General features: G+C 35.3%; 3 protein-coding genes across 4 annotated transcripts; 1 reads left to right on the top strand and 2 right to left on the bottom strand.

The window, feature by feature from the left end:
• The first annotated feature begins 4479 nt into the window (after window positions 1-4479).
• On the top strand, window positions 4480-22129 carry LOC115716043 (uncharacterized). Of its 2 annotated transcripts, none has more exons than XM_061115667.1 (51): window positions 4480-4821; window positions 5115-5412; window positions 5488-5716; window positions 5861-6200; window positions 6300-6413; window positions 6506-6634; window positions 6713-6892; window positions 6995-7189; window positions 7376-7513; window positions 7645-7767; window positions 7855-8105; window positions 8610-8713; window positions 9326-9420; window positions 9502-9741; window positions 10300-10494; window positions 10592-10673; window positions 10752-10819; window positions 11178-11323; window positions 11693-11801; window positions 11889-12035; window positions 12141-12188; window positions 12276-12404; window positions 12505-12744; window positions 12826-12963; window positions 13065-13150; window positions 13240-13345; window positions 13685-13780; window positions 13998-14150; window positions 15312-15494; window positions 15589-15815; window positions 15976-16111; window positions 16195-16320; window positions 16688-16732; window positions 16964-17041; window positions 17201-17317; window positions 17574-17700; window positions 17777-17877; window positions 17961-18098; window positions 18187-18267; window positions 18764-18910; window positions 18984-19115; window positions 19212-19244; window positions 19326-19472; window positions 19562-19623; window positions 19943-20096; window positions 20180-20374; window positions 20471-20575; window positions 20818-20949; window positions 21201-21434; window positions 21527-21628; window positions 21718-22129. In XM_061115667.1, the coding sequence occupies exons 1-51, from the start codon at window positions 4723-4725 to the stop codon at window positions 21865-21867; spliced, it is 7230 nt and encodes a 2409-aa protein (XP_060971650.1). In that variant the 5' UTR covers window positions 4480-4722; the 3' UTR covers window positions 21868-22129. The 2 variants fall into 2 exon arrangements, with proteins under 2 accessions (XP_060971650.1, XP_060971651.1); XM_061115668.1 differs by having other exon boundaries at window positions 4481-4821; window positions 10306-10494; window positions 20180-20371.
• LOC115716044 (uncharacterized) lies at window positions 21888-24909 on the bottom strand. The gene is made up of 5 exons (XM_030644740.2): window positions 23909-24909; window positions 23519-23594; window positions 23186-23402; window positions 22999-23080; window positions 21888-22620 (listed from the first exon to the last, which is right to left on the bottom strand). Exons 1-5 carry the CDS (start codon window positions 24221-24223, stop codon window positions 22426-22428), a joined length of 885 nt encoding a protein of 294 aa, XP_030500600.1. The 5' UTR covers window positions 24224-24909; the 3' UTR covers window positions 21888-22425.
• Window positions 24910-24911: 2 nt separating this feature from the next.
• On the bottom strand, window positions 24912-26469 carry LOC115716045 (protein transport protein Sec61 subunit beta). The gene is made up of 2 exons (XM_030644741.2): window positions 26311-26469; window positions 24912-25366 (listed from the first exon to the last, which is right to left on the bottom strand). The coding sequence occupies exon 2, from the start codon at window positions 25353-25355 to the stop codon at window positions 25104-25106; it is 252 nt and encodes an 83-aa protein (XP_030500601.1). The 5' UTR covers window positions 25356-25366; window positions 26311-26469; the 3' UTR covers window positions 24912-25103.
• Between the last annotated feature and the right edge of the window lie 212 nt (window positions 26470-26681).

Genomic DNA, 26681 nt, shown 5'->3' with positions numbered 1-26681 from the left:
AATCTAAATCCTGATATGCTTAGGCTCAATCTCAGGAGTGATGTTCATGTTCTTTGATTTATTAGTTAAGCCTACTTTTGGGTCAGGGTGATACGTATATTTTGGGAACATGATAGCATAACTGTGTGGGAGTGCTGAACATAAATATGGAAATCTATATCTTCTACTGGTGTATAGAAGTAAAGTGATGATTCCCTTCGAGCTTAGTTAAATAGAAGTAAATTGATGAGCTCTTGTTTCAGTGACTATATATTAGATCACTAAAACATCATTTACAGGTAACTAAGTGTTCAAAGGGGCAAAATACATTGAGGGGTGTAAACGGTAAATTGGTCCCATCTCGATGTAAATCATCTATGTAGATGATCTCTAAATCACATTAAGATTATAACAATGGTTAAATGAGATAGCATATTGATATCGTGAAACATATAATATGCTCTATATAAGTCTGAGAGTGCAATTCCAAGTTCTAAGAGTGGATTCAACAAGGAATTAATAAGTTAGGGATTTACTTGGTAAATCGGTTCAACTTATTGGAAGCTCAGCATATAGAGCCATGGTCCCCATTCTAGTTGAGACTATACTGTTTGTAAGACTCTATAATTGATTTATGATTAATCAATTATAATTCTAAAAGTTAGACTATGTCTAATTTGTGAATTCTCACAGTTTAAGGATGAAATTGTAAATAAAAGGGTTTCTAGGTTTAATTATTAATTAAGAGACTTTGCATGTCTAATTAATAATTATTTTAAATGGCAATATTATTTAATAATCTATTTTAGTTATTAAATAATTAATTTTGGCATTTAAATGATTAGAATTGGAAAAATGACATTTTTTGGAGAAATAGAAATAAAATTGAGAAAACTGCAAAATCCATGTGAGGCCCATACACACCATGGCCGGCCACCCTTTGCATGTTTCCCAATTATTATTTTCAATTTAAATTGTCATGTAATTGCTAATCAAAGCCTAGCAAAATAGGAAAGTGGTGGATCACACTAAATAAGACAGTTAATCAATTACACAGTAAAAGAGGAAACTGCTTATTAGGAAAGTTGTGCTCTTCCCTTCTCCTATTTATAGCCGCCCCTCTCTTCTCTTGATGCATGTCTTTGTGTGCAATCACTATACACAAAATCAAGAGAGAAAACAAGAGAGAATTTCGAAAATCCTAGTGAGAGAGAAGTGCCCACACACATCATTCAGTATCTCAATCATAGTTTGGAAGACTGAAGGATCACATCCAACTGAAGAAGTTTCGGGCTCAGATCTTGATTATACTCTGCTATAAACAGGAATCAAGGGTTAGAGATCTGAGTGGAAGGAGACACTTAATTCCGCTGCCATCACTATAAGTTATTCTTAACTTTTATGTGTTTAGTTCATCGTTTTAGAAGTTCGATTTTAGGTTGTTAAATCAACATACTTGTGAGTAGATCTAAGTTCTTGGTAAAATATAATTCCAACAAATGCAACTGTATATGACGTATATTCATTGTTGAAATTTTTTTCATATCATACTTTTTTTTGGATTCGAGGGGGAGCTCCAGATTTATTTAATTCAGATTAACATTGCTTCAATCTGGATTTTCGAGGCTCGATTGAGTGATTTTGAACGATAAAACCCGAAATCAAATGTTTAATTTCAGTTTCTTCACGATTTTTCTGGTTTATTTTTGTAATTTTCTATTTAGATCCTTGGAGTTCTTCTTTTCTAATCAAATTTTGCCGGAATTTATGGTTGTTCTACGCTCGATCTGGTTTCATTCTGGTTGCGTAGCAGACTGGATCGATGGAGGTTTCTTCATTGTCTCCGTTCGTGACGTGCGGCTGAAGGTATAGGCCAGGTGGTATTTTTGTAATATTTTTAATGTGGGCTGTATAAATGTTGATTGGGCCGACCCATAGTAATATTGTAATATTTTACCCTTTTTAGAATTTTTTTGTTTTTTTCCCTAAAGTAAACAAGGGTAAAGTTGTGAAAATTTGGAAAAGAAAAATAGTAAACAAAAAAACAATACATAAAGATACCAAATCATATTATAGTCTCATTAACACAATTCTAAATAAAACAAATTTGAGACTTCAATGCCATTTTTAACAGCTTCTTTAGTCTACCTCAATCACCATTAGTTAACATGCTTAGCCCTCAACTTGAAAGGGCAAGTATTTATCAAAGTACAAATACACAATAAAGAAATAGTACACGTAAATAGAAAATTTTGGGACTACTAAGTCATTGCGTGCATCCTCATAAAAATTATTTTCTTTTCCAACTCTATCTCTCTTTTGGCTATAAAGGAAAACCACAAGCATCCCCAGTTATCGGCATCTCGTGCCTGTGAGGACACTCAACACCCCTAGTGCATTCACCACGAATGTAGAAACTGCAGACATGGGCTCAATTCCTCTTGTAATAAGGTGATGTTCTTTGAAGCTTCAAAATGGTGTCATTTGCTTGCACCTTCCCATAAGAATATTCATAATCTAAACTAGCTCTAGCCTGCATTTAAGAACCAAACAACAGTTAAAGAAAAAAGGTACATAAGTGGTTGCATCCTCATGCTTAGCGATTCCAACAAAGATACCACAAACAATAAAACAGACTAAATAGTACACATATAGTTTGTTTCTCTCTTCAAGCTACAATTATCAAAGATATTGCATTAATCAGCTTAATCCTCTTATCAAAACATAAATAAATAGGAACAATCCATATGATCTCCTCAGGAGTCAAATCTTCTGGAATAATATAGTGCTTAGGAAAACCATGATTAAAAAGTAAAAAGAAGAAAAAAGAAAATGGATATCATAAGTGTGCAAATTACTACATATTTCTTTCTTAGTTTCAACATTGTTGTTTACTGCAATCAAATAAAGAGATTGCATTAATCAGCTTAATCCTCTCATCAAAACATAAATAAATAGGAACAATCCAGATGATCTCCTCAGGAGTCAAATCTTCTAGAATAATATAGTGCTTAGTAAAACCATTATTAAAAAGTAAAACGAAGAAAAAAGAAAATAGATATCAAGTGTGCAAATTACTACATATTTCTTTCTTAGTTTCAATATTGTTGTTTACTGCAATCAAATAAAAGTAAATTTAAACAAACCTTGCGATCGTGCTCTTAAGCAAAAAACTCTCTATTTACATCACTCTTGGGTAGGGCCTCATTAGAATTAATAGAAACTGCAGTATCTCAAACTTGAACTAGTAAACCATACTCCAAATCCAAAAGGCAAACTTGACAAACATTTTTCACTTTACTGCAAGTTTGGCAAATCTCCGATTTCTTACATCTTCCATCCCGACCCGGTCTCTATCTAAAAACTGTGAATGGTCATGTACAAATCTTGCACTCCTTGTCATAATTTGCTTTTGTCTGCATTTCAAGAATTATGTAACCAACAACATTAGTAAAAATTACATAACTATATAAAAGATAAAACATTTCAAGAATTATGTAACCAACAACATTAGTAAAAATTACATAACTATATAAAAGATAAAACAGATATTGGCATAAATCTAAATCATCTTAAAGAAATCTATTCTGCTCCAGCAAGGACAATCACGAAACTCGCAGATTATGGGGAAATCGGATCGTTCCCAAGCATCGGCCTCAACATCTCGAAGGAACCTGTGAGCCATTACTTCATAACGAAAGTTCAACTCTTTCAACAACAAATTCCCTTTCCACGCCTTGAGAAAAACCTAAGCAGAGCACAAGCCAAAACGACAAACGGAATGAATCAGCTTAAACAAAATTTCCTTAAATTTCTTTTGGGTTTGAATTGAATATCCAAGTTTAGATAACACTAATTTCCCTAAATTTTACTTAGATTGAGTCCCACCTTATTAAGGGCGCTGAAGCTGGGCAAGGGAGTCGGAGATGGCGAGGTGCGAGAAGAGAAGTGGAGAGACGACAGGGACAGCCGATGCGGGTGGCCGGCGATCTACAAAGTGAGATGAAAAAGAAGACAAGTGCAGACACCAAGTGAAGGTAATATTAGGGCAAACATAAGTCCGGTCCCACAGTGACGGCGATCGTTCCATCTAAATCGTCTAAAACTTATAAATCATTCCTCCATCGTAAATTTGGGTTCCATTCTCAATCGTATTTTTGGGATTTATTTTATTTTTATTTTATTATATATAAATAAAAATTCACCAAATTTCTCATAAACTAAGAATTCTGTTATATAAACTTATAAATCCTTCCTCCATCGTAAATTTGAGTTCCATTCTCAATCGTATTTTTGGGATTTATTTTATTATATATAAATAAAAATTCACCCAATAATTTCTAATAAACTAAGAATTATGTTATATATCCGCATTTTATATAAAATAAAATAGATAAAGATATTATATAGATTATTTTATTTTGAAGCTTCTCTATTGATCCCATTATAAGAGTGACACCTGTCTAATAAGGTAACCCGCAGGTAATCCAATGGCAAAAGTTTGAGTATAATAGGCACTGGCATTTCGAAGCCGAGTCTCACTCTCCCGATTCTCACCTCGTCGAGTCTCCAAAATCTCTGAATCTAAGTACCCCCTCTCTTCCTCTTCACCGATCTTTCCCCCAAATTCACCATTGTTGTCTAATCTCGCCATCCGCAGAATCTCACACCCTCTCGCTTTTGCAGTCTTTTTTTTTTCCCCTCTCCTGTTTGAAAACCCTAGACTATAGCTTTGTCGTTGCAATGCTGAAATTCTCGTCAACTACTGCCAATCAGATTCGGTTTGTCCTGCAAAGCCTCACCGAAGCAAATGCAGACTCTGTTATTCAGGACCTCTCTCAGGTACCACTAATCTCACTTCCACTTTCTCTATATTTAAATATATATATATTATCCATTGTTGTGTTCGCTGCGAATTTATCATTTCTAAATGTCATTTTCTTGGGGTATTTCTCTTTTAATTAATTTATTTTACGCTCCTCTTGTTAATGACGAATAAGATTCATTCTACCAGGCATTGGCATCTTATGGTCTAATTTTATTTCATATTTGTGGTTCTTTAAATAAGGGCAGTCTTATAAATTTGAGTAAAAGATTTATTATGTCGACATGAATTAATGTATGGTTATCTGCAGTTCGTTGAATATGAAACCGAGGGAAGGATTTTGCTGCTCCAAACGTGCCTGGATCATCTGAACAGATACAGGACAGACGCGAAGAATGCGACCTTGGAAATAGTTGTGGCTGCAATTTTCAAATGTCTTCTGGATAGACCTAATTTTAGTACGGTGTTTTGTGAGTCACTAAGAAATTCAGAGATCAGTGAAGCAATACTTGAGAATTTCTCAAATGCATTGCACCTATCCGCGTCAGAAAAGATTTGCATTGGTCTTGCTTTGTCTGATTCTGAAAACTCTGACACCAGGATATGTGGTGAGTTTCAGTTATTAAGCCCATTTGTTTGTTTGAATCATTTGTTAAGTATTTAACTATATTTTCGTTTTATAGGCAAGAACTTTTGTATGGCTCAGATTGAAGAGTTATGTGCAAATCCTGTCGCACTTAATTCTTCTGAGCAAATTTTGAATATCATTATGTTCCTCCAGCAGTCTGAGGGTCTCTCCAAGCATGTAGATTCGTTTATACAGATGTTATCTTTGGTGCAGCCGAAAGACGTCTCACAATTTGTTCTGACTCCTTCTGTTTCAGATGAACAGCGAGAGGCCAATTTCTTGAAGTACTGTTAATACTTTGTTTGTCTAAGTACTTGAGTTTTTTTTTTTTGGGTTATAAGACTACTTTTATGATTTCTATTTCTTCCTTTTGTCACTTAAATATAAGTAATATCATGTCCTTAGTAGCTCTTGCTTTTTTTAAACAGGAATATGGATTTGTTGCACGAGGGTGAAGATAATGATTTTGATGTGATTTTGGCTGAAATGGAGAAGGAAATGAGTTTGGGAGATATTATGAAGGAGCTAGGTTATGGATGCACAGTTGATGCTTCCCAGTGCAAGGAGATTTTATCCCTTTTCTTACCGCTCAATGAAATCACTATTTCTAAGATACTTGGAACTATAACCTGCTCCCATGCTGGTCTTGAGGACAGCCAGAACTCATTTTCAACATTTGGCATGGCTCTTGGTTGCAACACGTTGTCTGAAATGCCTTCATTGAATAGTTGGAATATCGATGTCCTTATTGATACTATTAAGCAACTCGTAAGTTTTACATGTTTTCTTGTGCTGATTATATTTCTTAAACCTTGGGGCAGTGGTGAGAAGACATACACATGTCTTACGTTTGCATGCTGAACACAGGCACCTAGTACCAACTGGATACATGTTATTGAAAATTTGGATCATGAGGGATTCTATATTCATAATCAGGAGGCGTTATCCTTCTTTATGTCTGTATATAAGCGCGTGTCCCAGGTATGTGATTAAAGTTGCATGTCATGCGGATCTTTAGTACAAAAAAGTGAGAAATATATACTGGTTCTAAATTTATGAATTGAGATGTGCAGGAGCCTTTCCCACTCCATGCGATTTGCGGGTGTGTTTGGAAGAATACTGAGGGTCAGTTATCGTTTCTTAAATATGCTGTATCAGCACCACCCGAAGTTTTTAGCTTTTCCCATTCTCAGAGACAGCTGGTAAGATCCTATATATAGCATACTTCCCTTGTATAATCTCCGTTTGACAATTGTAAGGAACTACTGCTATCATTTCAGGAGAATTTTGGGCCTAATATTCAAGTTGGACATGCAAATCATGCATGGTTGTGCCTTGACCTTTTGGACGTATTGTGTCAATTATCCGAGAGGGGTCATGCTTCTACTGCTCGATCAATGCTTGATTATCCTCTTCAACACTGTCCTGAAGTCTTGCTTCTTGGGATTGCACAAATAAACGTACTGGCACCTTCATATATGCCTTTGCTCTCAACAGTTAATTTTACAATATTACATTAATTTGATATTATCAATTGCTTTATAAGTTCCAATTAATTGCAGACTGCATATAATCTGCTGCAACATGAAGTGTCTGCGATTGTATTTCCTACCATAGTGAAGAACTCCATGGCTAGTAGCATAATTCTTCATCTTTGGCATGTAAATTCCAAATTGGTGTTGCGGGGATTTGCAGATGCTCACAAATGTGATTTAGACATTATTACAAAAATACTGGACCTTTGCCAAGAGCTGAAGGTAAGTTTACAGTAAACTACCTCTTGATGTCCACCCCTTTCCCCCAAAAATGAATAAAAATATTGTTATTGTATGGTTAGGAGGATCCTAGTTAATTTTTTTTTTTTTAAATGTTGTTTCGTCAGTATGCTGATTTTTATGGTTTTTCTCCTTCATATATGTTGGTGCATATATTTTGGCTTGCAGATATTGTCACCTGTGCTAGATATGACTCCTTCTTCATTTAGTATCAAGTTGGCTGCCCTTGCTTCTAAAAAGGAGCTTGTAGACCTTGAAAATTGGCTGAGTGGTAATTTGAATACGTATAAAGATATTTTCTTTGAGGTAAGATTTGATTGGCTGTTATCTGGGTTACTCTTTGCGCACTAAATGAGGAAATAATGATTTGGTTTTGTTCTTTTATATGTATAAAAAAGTATTGTGTATCATGAGCTAATTGTACTTAAACTTTGTAGGAGTGCCTCAAGTTCTTAAAGGAGATCCAATTTGGTGGATCACATGATTTTTCCACCCGACCTTTCCAACATTCTGGTGCCATCTCCAATCTTTATGCGGATGCTACTAGTACCTTTTTGAAGGTACTGCAATTGGGATACAACTTTTTTGTACTACTTTATTCTTCACTGTAATTATGTAATTTCTTTGTTTTTGATTTTTGACAATAGGCCCTTAAATCTCATACTGGATTGATTACTTCTAGCCAACTTTCTGAGGAATTGGAAAGGTTGGATGTATCAATTGTTGACTCTAATCCAAGACTTCAAAATGGTGGAACTGCTGATTCATCAACTGATGGATATGCAGATGACATTGAAGCTGAAGCCAACTCTTACTTCCATCAGATGTTTTCTGGTAATTTGACCATTGCTGAAATGGTGCAGATGTTGGCCCGCTTCAAAGAATCATCTGTAAATAGGTACAGTTTTTGAACCGATTGAATTAATTCCATACTAGTTAAAACTTTTGATATTATCAAAAATTGACTTTTGTTGTTTATAAGCTTTTGAAATCATAACATTATGATTATTTTATTTCATCTTTGATGTTAAAGTATTGTGACCATGTGATGGGTGTTTTATTGTGCCTTGGGCAGACATATAAATAATTATGTTGTTTGCGTTCTTCATATTGCAAACCTTTTAATTATGAATGTTTTTGCTTGTTCTTGAGGAGGAATCATCACTTATCTTTCAATTTTACATTGATTCCAAGTTGTGCGGCATTGATGTAAACAACAAAAACTTCAAGAAAATATGATGCCAGATATTTTTCCTGTTTGGCACATGTTTTATGTTTTGATTGTGACCATTTGTTAGAGAATCTTTTTGTTTATAGATGTCCTGATATGTTGATATCACTTACTAATGTTCATGTATATATCTTGAGAAGTAATAGATGACATTGTTGCACGAACTTACAGGAAGAACTTAATTTTTGAGTGCATGATTGCAAATCTGTTTGAGGAGTACATGTTCTTTCCAAAGTATCCCGAAAAGCAATTGAAGATTGCAGCCATTCTTTTTGGTGAGTTTGTAGCATTTTTATGGATTTCATATAATTTTCCTGGTGTTTATGGTAAATGACTTTCTTGTCATTCATTTTGATTTTAAAGTATAAGGTTGATGCTTATAGATAGTAATTTCTTCCTGTGCTGATAGATAGCATTGTTTTTTAGTGGCTGAAATAGCAATAATGGATCAGTTTGGCATTTTACTTACTTTATCTTTACATTTGATCTCTAGAGCATGATCTTATTTAGTTAGTTATTCAAATGCTTTTGTAATGATGCATTGCATTCAATCATCAATTTTCTTTGAAGAAAAGATGTAGCATTAATACTTCCTAAATAATTGACTGTTAGATTAACATATCTGAATTACTCTTATCTTTACATTTGATCTCTAGAGCATGATCTTATAAAGTCAATTAAATTAACGTATCTGAATTATGCACTCAAGCTGATTGCATTTCGTTTTCATTGGTTCTTTGTCTTTCATATCGATATACATTATGTGCATACCCTTATTGTGGTTTACTCCGATGAAGCCAATCATATTTTAATTTCATTGATTTATGCCAACGATGTCTTTGAATTGATTTAAATTTTGTATACTCTGGTGTTGGTGTATATCCTAGGTTCTGTTATCAAGCATCAACTTGTAACTCATCTTCCACTTGGGATTGCTCTACGCGGTGTTCTGGATGCATTGCGCAAACCTGCTGATTCAAAAGTTTGTATCTATTATTGAATTTCTTTCATTCACTTGGTATTTTATTTTTGCTTATGCTCTTTTCCCTCTCTTGACATGCAGATGTTTGTGTTTGGTACCAAGGCTTTGGAGCAGTTTGTGGATCGCCTTATAGAGTGGCCGCAATACTGCAACCATATATTACAAATTTCCCATCTACGTAGTACTCATTTAGAGCTAGTTACTTTCATTGAACAAGCTCTAGCTAGGATTTCATCAGGTCATTCAGACTCTGAAGGGGGCAACCAGGCTTCTTCTGCTCATCACCATGGCCCATATCAAGTGGCATCAGGACATATGGATGTAAGTCGTGATTCCTATTTCTTGTCTTGTGTGATGCAATATAATTTGGCTAAATGGGTAGAGAGAGGACGAAAGCCATGGTTGCCATCTTTTTTTTTTCTCTTCCATTAGATACTATGCTTTTCTTCTCAAGTGTGCATTACTTCATTGTAGCATAATGACTTTCTGTTTACTGACATGGTTTGAACGTGAGAAAATATGCTTCATGCACTAATTTTTTTAGGTTTCCATCACCAAGCTCATGCTACTAGCTGTTTGTGCTCCACATATTTCACTATCACTATTACTTTAGTATTAATTATTATAAGGCGTGTCTAGTCAATATTGGTATGAATATATAATCATAATATAGATAACACTCTTGTGGCATTATAGACAGATTCCTTTTGACGCATCTTATTTTAAGCTAGCATGCCAGTCAATGCATCATTTTTTTAATTTATGTTTTGCAGTACAACCACACTTCAGTTCTATTGCTACTGTTTGTTGAAATGGAAATTTAAAAACACATTTTAGAAAACATTAGATGGAATGATTGCCTAACACAATTTTGGTTAGTTACAGTTGAATGTCCCTGGTACCATGCACTCTGGGCAGCAACTCTCTTCTTCTCTGCAGCTTCAACAGAGACATGATAGCTCTTTTGATGAGCGTCATAAGATCCCTGTGGCTTCATCCAATGACAAACCACCTTTATCTTCTGTCGTGCAAACACCAGGTGCTCCTATTGGTGAAGCTAGTAGTGCTCAGAAAGTAAGCTTTGATTATTCAAAAATATTTAGTACATGCTCTTGTCTTCATGTAGTAATCTAATGTCCAACCTAAGTGTTATGTTACTGAAAAACTGCAGTTACATAGTGCAACTAGTTCTCCGGCAATGCTTTCTTCTACCCAAGGATTTGTTCGTTCTACAAGAGGAGTTCCTTCCACAAGTAATTTCCCCTCTTTTTTGTCATTTCTTGTATTCCTTCTTTGAGTGTGGGTGCCTTTTTAAACATCGTATCATACAGGGTTTGGGTCAGCTCTGAACATTGAAACATTAGTTGCTGCTGCAGAGAAAAGGGATACTCCTATAGAGGTATTTAATTTTATTACAGTTTATTATAATAGTAGGGTCATATTCTGTTGCACAGATATTCTTTTTGAACTTACCTAATATAGCTTTTCAGCATCCATTTCCTTAAAATTATATTGAAACTTCTATCATTGAATGCATTTTAGCTTCAATATATAATTTGTTAAAAATATACATGTTCCAATAAATTTTGGCTCTTTGAAGAAATTGAAATTTCAATGTTAGAAATGTATTGCATACCTTTGTATGGCAGATGTGCAGACCCATCAACTGCCTTGGGAGAAAGGAAAATATGAGTCTATTTTGTTTTGTTACTTTATGTTTTCTTGATCTGAAATAAACTCCCATGTTCTGTTAACAGGCTCCAGCATCAGAGGTTCAGGACAAGATCTCGTTTATAATTAATAATATTTCTTCTGCTAATCTTGAAGCTAAATCAAAGGAATTCATTGACATATTGAAAGAGCAGCACTATCCATGGTTTGCACAATACATGGTTATGAAAAGGTTAGACTTTTTGAAATGCCATGCATTGTAAAAAAATTATGTTATTTAGACATGGTATATGTATACATGTGCTCTGTTAAATATATTTAGGTATCACTTAGCACAAAGTAATTAATTTTTGGAGTTTTTCGAACATACCAGTTAGTCAAAAAACTAGTTAGGGTCTTCAATTTGTGAGCTGATTACACATTTAAAACAATAGAAGAAGAATCTTTCTTTTCCAAGAGTCTTATTATTGTTTTAGTATAAAACATATTATGATATGTGAAATAAAGCCCTGGTACTTTTGTGATCAGTTGATTCTAGCAGTTGAACTTCAATTATATTATGTTCAAAAGTTCATTAAATCTCCTGAAACTATTTTTACAGGGCAAGTATTGAGCCAAATTTTCATGATTTGTACCTGAAATTCCTGGACAAAGTAAATGCAAAGGCCTTGAATAAAGAGATTATTCAGGCCACTTATGAGAACTGCAAGGTTATGTCTGACAAGTTTAATATTGAGCATTTTGTGTTTTAATATTTGATTTGATGCGTTGGACTTTAACATTTTTGCGCAATTTAGGTTCTTTTGGGGTCAGAGCTAATAAAATCAAGTTCAGAAGAGCGTTCATTATTAAAAAATTTAGGAAGCTGGCTTGGAAAGTTGACAATTGGAAGAAACCAAGTTTTACGGGCTCGGGAAATAGATCCCAAATCCTTGATTATAGAGGTACTAATTTTGTCAGCTATTTTCCTTTCTGTGTGCCCTCATTACTCTCCTCCTGTTTTGTTTTATTCTTTTTGGTTATTTTGCTCATGTTCATTGTCTCCACAGGCATATGAGAAGGGCTTGATGATTGCTGTAATACCATTCACATCAAAGGTATATAACTATAAATATATACTTTATACTAATCATGCCTGCCGTTCTGAGTTAGGTGATGTAGGGCTAATGTTCCGCCACTTGCAGGTCCTGGAACCATGCAATGTCAGTCTAGCATATCAACCTCCCAATCCCTGGACTATGGGAATTCTTGGATTACTTGCTGAAATTTATTCGATGCCAAACTTGAAAATGAATCTGAAATTCGACATTGAGGTACTAGTTATGCTGTAGTTTCTCTGACCAATGGTTGATCCTATGTATATGTGTGTGTGTGTGTGTGTTTTAATCAAACTTTGCTAATTTTTTGTCTCAGGTTCTATTCAAAAACCTAAATGTGGATTTGAAGGAGATAACACCAACTGCCCTTCTGAAGGATCGCAAGAGAGAAGTTGAAGGAAATCCTGATTTTTCTAATAAAGATGTGGGAGCATCGCAACCTCAAATGGTTGCTGAAGTTAAATCAACCCTAATGTCTCCACTAAATCAAGTTGAGCTACCACTTGAGGTTGCTCCTTCATCTAATTCTGCAGGACATCCTCATTTATTATCTCAGGTTGGTTTTGCCAGCAATAACTTTTTCTGGGTTCTCTTTGGTTTGATATTCTAATGTTTTATTATTTGATTTTTGGCCTAGTATGCTGCTCCTCTACATCTTTCGTCTGGTACATTAATGGAGGATGATAAGTTGGCAGCTTTAGGATTGTCTGATCAGCTTCCATCTGCACAAGGACTGCTACAAGCTACTCCTCAGTCACCATTCTCTGTTAGTCAGGTATCCTTCTTTCCTCTCTTTTACTTTCCTTTATTATGTGAAGAGCAATTAGATTGAATCATTGATGAGAACTTTCACGTCTCTTTTTCTTCTGTTTGTAGCTTCCCACACCAGTACCTAACATTGGTACTCATGTCATCATCAACCAGAAGCTTAGTGCGTTGGGCTTGCACATGCATTTTCAGAGGTGCTACGAATACCACCCCCCCCCCCTCTTTCTTTTGGGTGTAAAACTGCTTGGGTGTTGTTAACACTAATCTCTCTTGTATTTTGTAGAGTTGTTCCGATTGCAATGGATAGAGCTATTAAAGAGATAGTGCCTAGTATTGTTCAACGTAGTGTTTCTATAGCTACCCAGACAACTAAGGAACTTGTTTTAAAGGTTGGTTCATTCTTCTTTATATGATGACATACATGATTAATTAAGAAATGGGTACAGCCCAGACTTGTTCTGTAGTTTGGTACCTTCAATGTTGAATGGTTTCATCTTTGTTTACTGGCTTATTCTATGTTTTTTTTGGTTTGTGGCAAGTTCTTTTGCTATAATTTAACATTGTTCAAATGAGTTTTCTCTCACGTCTGACGGTTCTAGAGATGCTTAGCCTAATGCCATCTTCTGTATAATAATGGAGCTACATCATCTTAGATATGTTTCTCAGTTAGGTAGCCTTCTGATTTCCACGTTTTATATTTCACTATAATTAATTGATTGCATTTGTAGGATTATGCCATGGAATCGGATGAAACACGTATATTCAATGCAGCACACTTGATGGTTGCAAGTCTGGCAGGAAGTCTAGCGCATGTGACGTGCAAGGTTTTTTTTAATCTTATTGTGCATTTTGGAAAATACTTGTTTCTTTTTAGATATTTGGTTTTTTTTTACCCCAATTCAATGTTTATTGTTTCTAGGTGGGGGACATACTTGTTTCTTTTTGTATATTTTTTTAACCAAGAAGTTCTTTCTTTGTTTGTTCTTCTCAACTTCTTCCTTAATCGTGTGTTTAGTAATATGTTTGTTGTTTGATGGGCAGGAACCCTTGCGAACTTCTATACTGAGTCAACTGAGGAATTCACTTCAGGGTTTGAATCTTGCTAGTGAACTTCTGGAACAAGCAGTTCAAATTGTTACCAATGACAATTTGGATCTTGGCTGTGCAGTCATTGAGCAGGCTGCAACCGATAAGGTTTGTTTTGCTAAACAAATATATTAATTTGTTTGCATGAGTTTAGAGTTTAGAGCCGAGTATCAAATTGTTTACTTTTGATGAAGATTCATGTGCCATTTGGACATTTAGGTGGCGTTTGGTTGGAAGGAATGAAAACATAGGAATAGGAGTGGGAATAGGAATAGGAATAGGAGTGGGAATAGGAATTGAAGGGAATCATATTTAAATCGCATAAAAAATTCATAAAAAAATTATTAAATTTTTTCTCATCTTGCATTAGAATGGTCTTTCCTTCCACTTCGAAATGGAATAGTTATTCCACCAAAATGATGGGAAAGTCATTCCATTGAAATGATATTCCAATACTTTAAAATGCAACTAAACAAAGGAATGGAATAAAAATTGTTTCGTTTTCCATTCTAATCCAATTCATTACCTCCAACTAAACACAAGCTTAGGGAACTATTATTGCTATTACATTGGAAATAAAATAAATTTAGGTAATATCATATAAGATATCTAAAGACAATTTTCTGTTCCAATATGTGATACTATAGGACGATTTGCCTTTGGGAACATTTTGCTCAGCTCTTGCTTAAAGAAAAATGATTTGACAAAAAAAGAAAAAAAAACTCAACAGAGGATTTATTTTAATAAGTTGAAGAGAATGTGAGGACAGTTTAGCTCCTTACGTTTGTGTACAAATGATGCTGATAGATGCTGGTGATCATTATTTTCTGGACATTAGAGATTCACTTGTGAAGCTGGTGATCATAGATGCGCATCTTTATCATTCAACTATAAAATCCATCCCAAATCTTGTCATTGTCATTTCTCATGTATAGGTGCCTGCTGCTCTACATTGAAACCAACTTATTACCATTGCACTGAGTTGAAGCAGTATCTGAACTTCACTTTAAATTAAAAGCCTATGCTTTTTTGTGTTTTTTTTTGATATTGGGGGAGGGGATCCGAACTCAGGACCTAAAGAGGAGGTGATAGCATCAAGCTATGCCTATGACCAAAAACATCCATTTGTGTCTCTCTATTATATATATATATATATTTTGGCTGAGTAATTGGTGATTTATGAAGAAGCATATAACTCTTTATTTATAACTTGAATGTCACCCACTGGTGGCTTTGTAGTCTTTATGCTGATTGTGCCTGCATGTGTAGGCCATACAAAGCATTGATGGAGAAATAAATCAACAACTTTCATTGAGGAGGAACCATAGAGACGGTGTTGGCGCCAACTTTTTTGATGCTAACGTGTACACTCAAGGATCAATGGGTGTTGTGCCAGAGTCTCTTCGTCCTAAACCTGGTCATTTGTCGCTTTCTCAACAGAGAGTATATGAGGTTAGCACTTGTCGATTGGTGTACTTAGTGCATTCCTTTTAATAGGAAATTGTTTTTAATGTACTCAGATCTTGTATTCTGTTATTGTTTTTAGGACTTTGTCCGGCTTCCTTTGCAAAATCAATCTAGTCAGAGTTCGCATGCTGTGCCTGCTGGTGCCTCTGCTTCAACTGCAAATGCTGGTCTAGCTGGTGCTTATGGTACAGCTTCAACACAACTTAGTCCAGCATATTCTTCTGCATCTGGAAGCTTGGGTTTTGACTCTGTCTCCCGTCCAGTGGACGAGGCTATTGATTCTACTAATTCAGCTCTGCATCTTAGGTTTGTAATATTCACCATCTTCAATTTTTTTTTTGAACAAACTAGACTTTGTGCGCGAAACAAGATCAGGAGGCTGTACTGAGGATTGACTCTGTTCTTATTTCAGCAGAATTTGTTTCTTTTTCAACTTATTAATTGCTTACCTTTTTGGGATTTTCAGTGCTTCCTCATTGCATGTTGGTGTGGCTGAAGCTGTTACCCAACATAGTTCTGAAAGTGATCCTGTCGTTGGTTCATTTGCTACTGTTTCTTCTCTGCCTGAGTTACATTCAGTGGAGTACACTGATGCTGCTAAGGTTGGATGCTCACATATTGATGTTGAAAATGAGCTTGTTTATGGTTCTGAAAATTAAACTTCAAGCTTTAAATTTATTACCAGGAATCTGGAACTTCTTCGCAGCCATTGCCTTCACCTGCTGCTGGTGAGCGTCTTGGAAGTAGCTTATCAGACCCTTCACTTAGTACAAGGGACGCGTTGGATAAGTACCAGATTGTTTCACAAAAGGTTCTGCATGCTTTTTTGTCCCCATCTATTTTTTATTTTATGGTCCCATTACTTATCTAAGGTTGTTTAGTTTGCTTCACATTCAAGCCAATGTTTATGTTGGTCTTTGGACATAAGAATTTTTTTTTTCTTGTTTTTCTTCTGAAATGTGGGATTGTGTTCTCAAATTTGCCACAACTTTCAATTTTTATTTTCGTTTCTGTGAGAAAGGTTATGATCTTTTGTAACATTCTGGCCTTACCCATTGCATTTCAATATTCTTGGGTCCTGGTGCAAAAATGAACCTGTTTTTCTTGCAAATGGATTCTATTCTGCCACGGAGGATTTTATATAACATAGTAGCTGACTTCCTTTTTGATTGTTTCAGCTTGAATCTTTGATAACTAATGAAGCTAGAGAAGCAGAAATTCAGGTATTTAATTTTTTTAATCAGATATGGTAAAGAATGTTAATTTGAAGGTTCCATTCAATGTGTTATGATCTTTCGATATCATGTTTTGATTCTGTGATGGCATCCTTTTTATCATTAATTTTTTATATTATTATTTTATGTGTAATTATGCTTTTTGTTTGACTTTGTACATTTATCAACTTTGCATTAGGGTGTTATTTAAATCCTTTTTTTTGGGGGACATGTTTACAGGGAATTGTTACTGAAGTTCCAGAGATCATACTTAGATGTGTAAGCCGTGATGAAGCTGCCTTAGCTGTTGCTCAAAAGGTTCGTAGTACTTATTGCAATTTTTTTTCTTTCTTTCTACTTTAAAAACTATACAAGTGATTAACGAAATTAGCTAACTCATTCCCAAGTGATGATGATATGTCATTTGTTTGGCCCCAACATGTCAATATCTTGAGATTGTTTCAAATTTTGGTACAGGTTTTCAAGGGTTTATATGAAAATGCATCAAACCATGTTCATGTTGGTTCTCTTCTCACGATCCTTACTGCTATTCGGGATGTGTGCAAGCTAGTTGTCAAGGAGCTCACTAGCTGGGTATGCTCATTCAACATTGAATCATGTTTTATATTGTGGGTTTACCACGTAGACTCTCTCAGAAGATATTATGTTGGCAAGAAGTTTTATGGATCTATTTCATTTTAATCATTTTTGCGAAGTCTTCAGCTTTCTGGGCTGGTGAAAGGACTGGAGTTTGCCTAGTTCTTTAGTTTAATGAGCTGGTATCCATTTCTGTTGTTATAAAGTGTGACATTCTGGTTGTATTGATCAAATACTTTTCAACTTTGCGCAGGTGATTTATTCAGACGAGGAGCGAAAGTTTAACAAAGATATTACTGTTGGCCTTATCCGTAGTGAATTGTTAAACCTTGCAGAGTATAATGTGCATATGGCAAAACTTATTGATGGAGGAAGGAATAGTATGTAGAAGATTTTGTTTTGATTTCCTTTTATTTCTTGCATTTAAAAATATTACTAAGTGCATTAAACATGCAGAGGCTGCAACGGAGTTTGCTATTTCACTTCTTCAAATATTGGCAGTAGAAGAATCTACAGTAATTTCGGAACTTCATAATCTTGTAGATGCATTAGCAAAGGTTTGTACTTGTTTAGTCTTGCATGAGTGAATGTCCTTGCATATTGATGTATAAACTCATTTACTTATCATTCTGAAACACAGCTTGCTTCAAAGCCTGGGTCTCCCGAGTCATTGCAACAGTTGGTTGAGATGGTCAAGAATCCTTCAGCAAATGTGGCTGTTTCTTCTGGTGTTAATGTTGGGAAGGATGACAAGGCTCGACAATCTAGAGACAAGAAAGTCAGTAAAGACATCTTGGTCAAATATTTTCTTTTGTGTGTAACCTATTTCAACAATTCTTTTATTTAACTTTGTATTTTGTTAACAGGCTCCTGGTCTCTCTATGGTTAAGGAAGACTTGAGTAGTGTAGAGTCTGTTGAACCAGATCCTGCTGGTTTCCGTGAGCAGGTATCATGACATTTAGTTTCCAAGTATATTCCTTATAATTTTATGTTATTGATTAAGTAACATTCACCTTTGATGATAACTAGATTTTTTATTTTCTTAGATGGATAATAGCACTAGAATGAGGATAAAATATTCTTCTATGTACTTTTACACTCGGAATGGTGGTTGAAGTTGATAGTGTTGTATGGGAATATGCAATATGCAAACCATAGAGAAATTCTACTTAGCTGACTCCCTTTTCTCTCTTTTATGGGAAGATGATTTTTTAATTGTTTTTTCTTTTTATTATTATTGTTATAAATATATTAGATATATACTTCTGATGTTATCATTATCTCTTTCTGGTAGTGTTAGGGGGTGGGGAGGGAGCTATTTAGGATTTGTTTTTCTGACTTGGTAGAGCAGAGTAACTCGATACCCATGGAAATTAATATGAGAAGAGTTGTACGGCATTTATGCTCACGAAACTCATCTCTAATGCTTTTCTTTTTGTTAGGTTTCGAGGCTGTTTGCAGAGTGGTACAGGATTTGTGAACTTCCTGGTGCTAATGATGCAGCGTGTGCACATTACATTTTACAGCTGCATCAAAATGGACTGCTGAAAGGGGATGACGTGACAGAGAGATTTTTCCGCCTCCTCACAGTGAGATCTCTTTCTTTGGAAAGGCTAGTTATGATTTGACAAGAGCCATGGCCTCATCTTTTTTCTGTTTTAGGAACTTTCTGTTGCGCATTGCCTATCTTCTGAGGTGATTAATTCAGGCACATTGCAAGCACCTCTTCAAGGGCAGAGTTTGTCATTTCTTGCAATTGATATTTATGCAAAAATCGTCTTTTCAATTCTCAAGGTTAGTAGGCATCCCACTCAGCAAGCACATTTCCAGTGTTTTTTCAATTCTTTTGCAATAAGATCTGAATTCTAAATAAATAATTTTCTCTTGCAGCAGGGAACCAATAAACCATTTCTCTTGTCTAAGGTGAGAAAAATTGATTATTAAGTTCAGAGTATTGACTAATTTATTATGTTTTGGTTGTTTGACATGTATAATGCTTGGCAGATTCTAGCAGTTACTGTCAGATTCATTCAAAAAGATGCTGAAGAGAAGAAATCATCTTTTAATCCAAGACCATATTTTAGATTGTTTATCAATTGGCTTCAGGATCTTGGCTCCATAGACCCCCTTGTAGATGGCGCAAACTTTCAGGTCTATATGGTTCTCTTATCAGATATCACTTGCACTACAAATGATTACATTTTGTTTTTTATATTTTAACCTTCTTTTTTCTGCTGCAGATTTTGACAGCATTTGCAAATGCATTTCATGCTTTGCAGCCTCTCAAAGTTCCTGCATTCAGGTTATTTCATGATTCTTGTTTAAATGTTGTTGGGTAATATAGATTAATAAATCTAGAATGTAGCATGATCATCAAATTTTGGTATTTAGGAGGACTTGGTCGCATTTTATTTCAGTATTCTTTGTAAGTTTAATCTGTGAATGAGTCCTGCTCTCCAATTTAGTCCGGGGCTGGGAATCTGGGATAGTATGTTTTTATGTATAAAACCTGTTCTTGAAGGTCCCTATTTTGTTTTCATATTGTGGTCTTTCGTACTACATTAAAAGGGGAAAAAAGAAAGAAAGAAGTATTCTCTGGTCTAATTGAAATGCTTTATCAGCTTTGCATGGCTCGAGTTGGTGAGCCACAGGAGTTTCATGCCAAAAATGCTGACGGGGAATGGTCAGAAGGGTTGGCCCTATATTCAACGATTGCTGGTAGACTTGTTCCAATTTATGGAACCATTCTTGAGAAATGCTGAGCTTGGAGTTCCGGTCTGTCTTAATATACCATTTTAATTATGCTTTGTCATATGGCTACCTTTGTTAATATAATTTAAATTTAATCTGTTGTACAGGTTCATTTTCTGTATAAAGGCACACTTAGGGTGTTGTTAGTGCTGCTTCATGATTTCCCCGAGTTTTTGTGTGATTATCATTTTACCTTCTGTGATGTTATTCCTCCAAGCTGCATTCAAATGAGAAATATTATTCTAAGTGCATTTCCCCGCAATATGAGGCTGCCAGATCCATCTACTCCTAACTTGAAGGTGGTGGTAGTAGTGGTGGTTTTATGTACTTTTACAATTTTCTTTTATCTACTGATGCAGATTCTTAAGAAGAGTATTTCTTTTCTATTATGTCTGCAGATTGATTTGCTTGCAGAAATCAGCCAATCTCCTCGCATTCTTTCGGAGGTTGATGCAGCTCTAAAGGCAAAACAAATGAAGAATGATGTGGATGAGTATCTCAAGGTATTTTGTTTTGCATTCTATTTTTTACATTATTCTGGTGAGAGAAATTATTCCTACCGTAGTTTATGCCATGGGTACCTCTCTTTATTGCAATTTTTTCCTCCATTTTTCATTTTTGTTATTTGTTTATTTAATTTGAGTTAAAAAAGATGGTACCCTCCATGTGTCTCTCCTTTTATGTCTTATCTGCCATTTGCCTGAACTTTTACCCAATGTAATGCCTATTTAATTTTTCTCAACAGACAAGGCAAGGCTCCTCATTTTTGACTGATCTGAAACAGAAGCTGCTTCTTCCACCCAGTGAAGTTGCTGCGGCTGGCACCAATTATAATGTACCCTTGATAAACTCCCTTGTGCTTTATGTTGGCATGCAGGTACTTGTTTCTATGCCAATTTCTCCCTTATTGTCACATCAGAATGCATCACGGGAATAAATTTCACACATTTTCAGTTGCCTTGTAAAATTGAAAATATGCTCATTTCATTGTGCGTGGTTTCTAGTTCAATATGTAAATAAGATACTGTTCAGTTGCCAAAAACAAGAGATTACAAAGATCTATTTAATTTGTCTTCTGCTTATTAAACAATGAATGTTCACCATACCTGCTTTTTGGGTTCCTGTCAGGCCATCCAGCAGCTTCAGGCTAGAACTTCTCATTCCCAAAGTAGCCAAAATGTTCCACTTGCTGTATTCTTGGTGGGTGCTGCCTTAGATATATTCCAGGCTCTAATAGTGGACCTAGATACTGAGGGACGCTATCTATTCCTTAATGCGGTGGCTAACCAACTCCGCTATCCAAACACTCATACACATTACTTTTCTTTTATCCTTCTTTACTTGTTTGCCGAATCCAATCAGGTGTGAACATTTTAATGTCATTATTGCTCATTTAATTTTGCAGCTAACTTATTAGTAGTATTCGATTGCTTATCAAAGTGTGCTATTTACAGGAAATTATCCAGGAGCAAATTACAAGAGTCTTGTTGGAACGTTTGATTGTTAACAGGCCTCATCCATGGGGTCTTCTTATTACATTTATTGAGCTTATTAAGGTGAGTCTCTTCTTCCATGGTTGCAGAATTTTGTTTTGTGCAAGTCCTTGCGTTGATTGTGTTTTTTTTTCCCTCCTTTCTCCTTCCAGAATCCAAGGTACAACTTTTGGAACCGAGGTTTCATTAGGTGCGCACCAGAAATTGAAAAGCTTTTTGAATCAGTGTCAAGATCTTGTGGGGGCCCGAAACCTGTGGATGAGAGTATGGTGTCCAATTGGGTATCTGAGAACGCACACTAACTTGTAACTTTTCCATGTGGATATTTACGGCGCACGGCATGCGTTTTTATTTGCTAGTATTCACTGCTTTAGTTGCAGAGTAGCTCAAAACTGCTAATGGCATGTAAATATTCTTTCTGTTTTGTAGTGCGGTCATTAATCATTGCATTTGAATTATATCATTTAGACAGTTAAATATCCCTGCACAGTTGTATATCATTCTTCAAGTTCAATGTAATTTTTACTTCTAAAACAAACTTGAGAAAGAGCCATGTTTCTTTAATTGTTTCTTCGGCTTGGTTGTTTTTTCCTTTTTTATTTTTCAGGGAAATATGAAAAATATTAATCGGTCAAAATTAAGTGAACCCACCGATACATGTCTGAAATGTCTAAAAAAATATATGACCAACATGACCACTAACTCTCTTACAAGGACTAGCATAACGTCAAAAAGCTTGGAGATACTACGGATTCTTATGATTAATAATTGCTGAATAGAATCGTTGATGCACATTGGAATTTAATGCCAAAAATCTCATTTATCTAATTACTAAAAGTTATAATTGTTTTTTTTTTGGACTAAGAGAACCGTAGCCTGACACATTTTAAATTCTTCGTGGCTAATGCTGTGTCAGAGATCTTTGAAATGTCTGATATTTTCTCAATGGTTTCTTTCCTTGCCTTTGTTGTCATTTTATTTGCCTCAGCCTTTGCTATGTTCATTTTCTTTTGGAATTTCTGTAATGCTTTAGCACGCTTCTTCTCCAGCTTGCTCTGCGAAATAAGAAGACAATGAAGATGAGCAAAAAGTATAGTTACATAAGCTTAGACTCTTTTGTATCTTTTATATAAAATAAGCGAATACCTTTAGCAGTAAAGGTTGAAAAAAGTGGGTAATTACTGATACAATATAAGATATTCACGCTCTTCTTCTTTTACTTTTTTTTTTATTTTTTTTGAAATGGGTTCTATGAAGGCTTGTGTAGAGTGTTTTATATCTTTATTCCCAACATGTCTTTAATCTTTCCGATTACTGATAAGCTAACCCATTTTTTTCCCTTCTTTATTTCCTATAATGATCTCATGAGCAATACTTTTACATGAAAGAAAAATGTACATCATTAACTCAGAACCTTCACAACAGCTTCATACCTCAAATTTCTTCATTTCTTCCACAATCTTGCTAGTCTTCTTGTGTTCCCATTCGTTTATAGCAGCTTCTTTTCTGGCCAACCTGCCAGGCATTGCTAGATAAGAAAGTTGAATCCCCTTTTTATAATAGAGGAGGATAAACCCCTTTTTATACATGAATGAAACACAATGTGTTCTCAGTTCTCACTTGTCAATAAGCTCGGTTTCTTTAGTTTTTTTCCATGCTTCTACCTCAGCCTCAAGCTCCTGCTTCTTGACTTCATCTAAGAACGTACTGTAAGGCTTCGGCCGAGTCATCAAGTTATGCTGTAAATAATCCGGGCTTTCACCATTGGACACTCCGAAGTTCCCTAAACTGCAAGCTTGACTACTAATCTCCTCAGCTACTGAATTCTCTTCAATTGCTGAAACAAATGTGTTGGATTGTCAAGGAATTAGACTCGGATACTATTTCAATTATGTTAATATTAATTTATACTCTTTTTTTGGGATGATTTAAAAGTGGAAAAGGGAAAGAGACCTAGTGGATACTTGTCTTGAGGATTTGGGTCGTTGAAACGGCCATTCTTCCCACTATCCGAATCAACGTAATAGCTCTGAGGGTTGTCAAATTTACAGCATTTTCGATTACCATATGCATAAAAATAAAACGAAAACAATACAAGGCCCTTCACAAAAAGAATAGTTGGATATACTCCAATCGTGGTAACAAATGTTTTTTTTTTTCATATTTTAAAAAAGAAAGAAAACAGTGTCCAAGCGAAAAAGGTTGGGCAATCTTGAAAGATCTTGACCAAGTAACCAGAGAAAGTATTATTAGGTGTTGAATTGTCTATGACGAGTAATAACAAAGCTTATCCAGTAACACAAATTCAAACTCTGAGATCATAGGAGATTCTTGAAAAAGAACCTGGTTTCTTGGAGTTGCTGACTCAGTGGAGAGTCGAGAGAAGAATGTATTGAGCTTAGAAGAAGATGTTTTAGAGCTTAGTGGACTAGTGCAACTGCTGCAAATGGGTGATGGAGATTCTGGTTGATCTTCCTTGGGAGAATTCAACGACCAATCTGAGCTTTTACCTATGGTCCGCCTGGAATTTGTGAATTTTCTTGGCAAGGAAGGAGTGCCATTGTCACATAAGTTGGAAGTAAGGGGTGCATCAATGTGGGGTTCGGTCCTTTGGGTTGGTTGGATGCTCGTTCGAGTGCTTAGTCTTCTGTTTATCATTTTTCTTGGTGTTGTGGAATGTGTTTGTTTAACTAACTCTTCACGTCAAATCTTTCTTGGCTGATATATGACTGAGAGAAACTATCGAGTAATTCTTTCGATTGTTGGACACTCACGGTATACTCAATGGTTTTTGGTTATGTTCTATTACGCTCAAAGTTGCAACCGTTGCCCATCATAAACAGCGTACGCGGGATTGTGGGAAGGAGCTGGGAGGTTTATATAAAAACTGTATTCTTTCCACACACGTCAATCTCACTCTCATGTTTTTTTAGCATTGAGAATTTCTTTCCAATTGTTAATTATTATCCCAAATTTAATATGCAAACTAAAAGGTTCGGATCTTGGGGAAGAAAAGTCAACCAAAAAAATAAACTCCAGCAATAATTGAATTGATCATAATACTATTGTTCCAAACATTATCAACTTTTTCATTTTTGAAAAGTCCAATGGCTACATAAGGCATCATGGAAGCAAATAAAGTTGGTTCATCTATTCCTACAATTGGCAATGCATGTATGCCGTAAACTACAATGAAATCATTAAATTGACACATGCTCTATTGTGCTTCATCAAATGTTTTTCAACCTTAATTTCCATAACAATTCAAGTATTCAACCAACTTTTGTATGTGAGCGGCCAAATTCTACGTTTGACAAACTAAATTTGCATACGAATTAAGCCATACTAAGATCAAAATCTATCTTTCATTTGAAAACAAAATGCCACTACTGTTCCAACCTTTCATATTCTAAATGAACAAATTAACAAAAAGGAAAAAGTAATCGCAATGTAATGAGTAACTGGTCTATTTTTTTTTTTTTAACTCAAATGAAATCCAGAACATGAACCCTTAGATCTCTGTTGTTACATTCTTCTTCTAGGTTTCTCTGCGAACAAAGTAGAGCTTGCCCATAACATGAAGAATTGCAACAAAGGCTATGAAACCAATGCTCATAATGAGAACGACATTGGGTGAGATCTTAAGTCCAGGAGCATCATCTGTGTAAAACTGGAGCATGGTCCCAGCAGCACCGCCAGAAGCCCCACTGCTTGTCGTCCTCCTTCGGCGCATGCTTGCAGTGGCTGCAGCACTTCCTCTTTGAGGGGCTCCTCCTCCACCCAAAACCATTCTGCTTTTTTCTGAAACAATCAAACAAACAGTTATAACTTCCAATGGTCACACCATTTAGCAAACTCTTAACAAATTGTTATCCCCCCATGAAGAACGGAAACCTGAAACCCCATGAGACCTAACCATGGACACTCATTGTTGAGATGATCACTTTCAATAATAAAGTGCAACATGACTATATTAAATGCATATTAAGGCGATTGCAAGCGCCACTTCTCCAGCAAATAATCGGAATAATCCCAATTATTCCTTTCAATGCCATTTAAAGGATACAAATAGCATAACCAGCTGAGAAAATCTTTGGTGACAAACATTTAGATCTTAGTATAGGTTCAACAATGATTCTAATACAAATCCCATTACTAGTTTCTCAGCTACACGTGAAATTAATAGACAAATATCGAAGAATTCGCCTTCATTTTAAATAAACAAATAAATTAAAAAAAAAATTAAGGGCAAAACTAAAAACAATCAACTGTAGATAATGATGAATACAGAGGTATATAGATCTAGCATATGCAAAGAGTAAATTGTATCAATCATCAACACTTAGATCCTTGAGAGGACGTAAAGTTTTCAATTTAATGCCATCATTTTCCAAAAGAACAGATAAACTCATGAAAATCAGGAATTTTATACAGCAGCAGGAAAAAACCTATAAAATGGCCTCAAACAAAATTCCCCAAATCCATCCAATAAACTAGGTAAAACTCCATACTAGCCCCTTCAAAAATTAAATGGTTAACACAGAGAATTAATATTGACATAATTTAGAGAGCCAAAAAATATGACAATATTGCACAGGGGGAAAGCAGATCCGATAGTCAGATCCAAAATTATTATTAAACGAAATCCCCATATTCAAGATTGCATGGCCTAGATCTACAAGATTAAGGAAGCAGAAAGAGAAAATCAAAACTGAGAAAGATAAAAAAGTGCGTAAGGAACTCGCCTGAGTCGACTCGGTGTTAAGAAGAAAGATGTGGAAGATCGGAATGTGAAAGCGTGAATTATAAGAATGAATTTGCTCCGACTTGGTATTCTTATACACAGATGGGAGTTCATTTTTCTTTCTTATTCCCGTGTGGCCTCCCTCCCAACAATTCCACGCCTTTTCTACCAATAATATCATGCCACGTCAGAAACTCTGCTTGGTCATCAAAGGCACTTGTTTATACCATTTTGCAATTAGAGCAAAAATATAAAAATATGTAAAAATATTATATTTTATTTTTAATTTCATCCACATCTTTCAACTTTAATTGTGGTAGTCAAATTTCACTTTTATGGCACGTTTACTATACACTAATCATAATCGGAATA

This window comes from Cannabis sativa, chromosome 5 (assembly GCF_029168945.1).
Source record: "Cannabis sativa cultivar Pink pepper isolate KNU-18-1 chromosome 5, ASM2916894v1, whole genome shotgun sequence".
NCBI classification, from domain to species: Eukaryota; Viridiplantae; Streptophyta; class Magnoliopsida; order Rosales; family Cannabaceae; genus Cannabis; species Cannabis sativa.
Note: the sequence above shows the minus strand (reverse complement) of the source record. Positions and strands in the feature narration are given on the sequence as shown.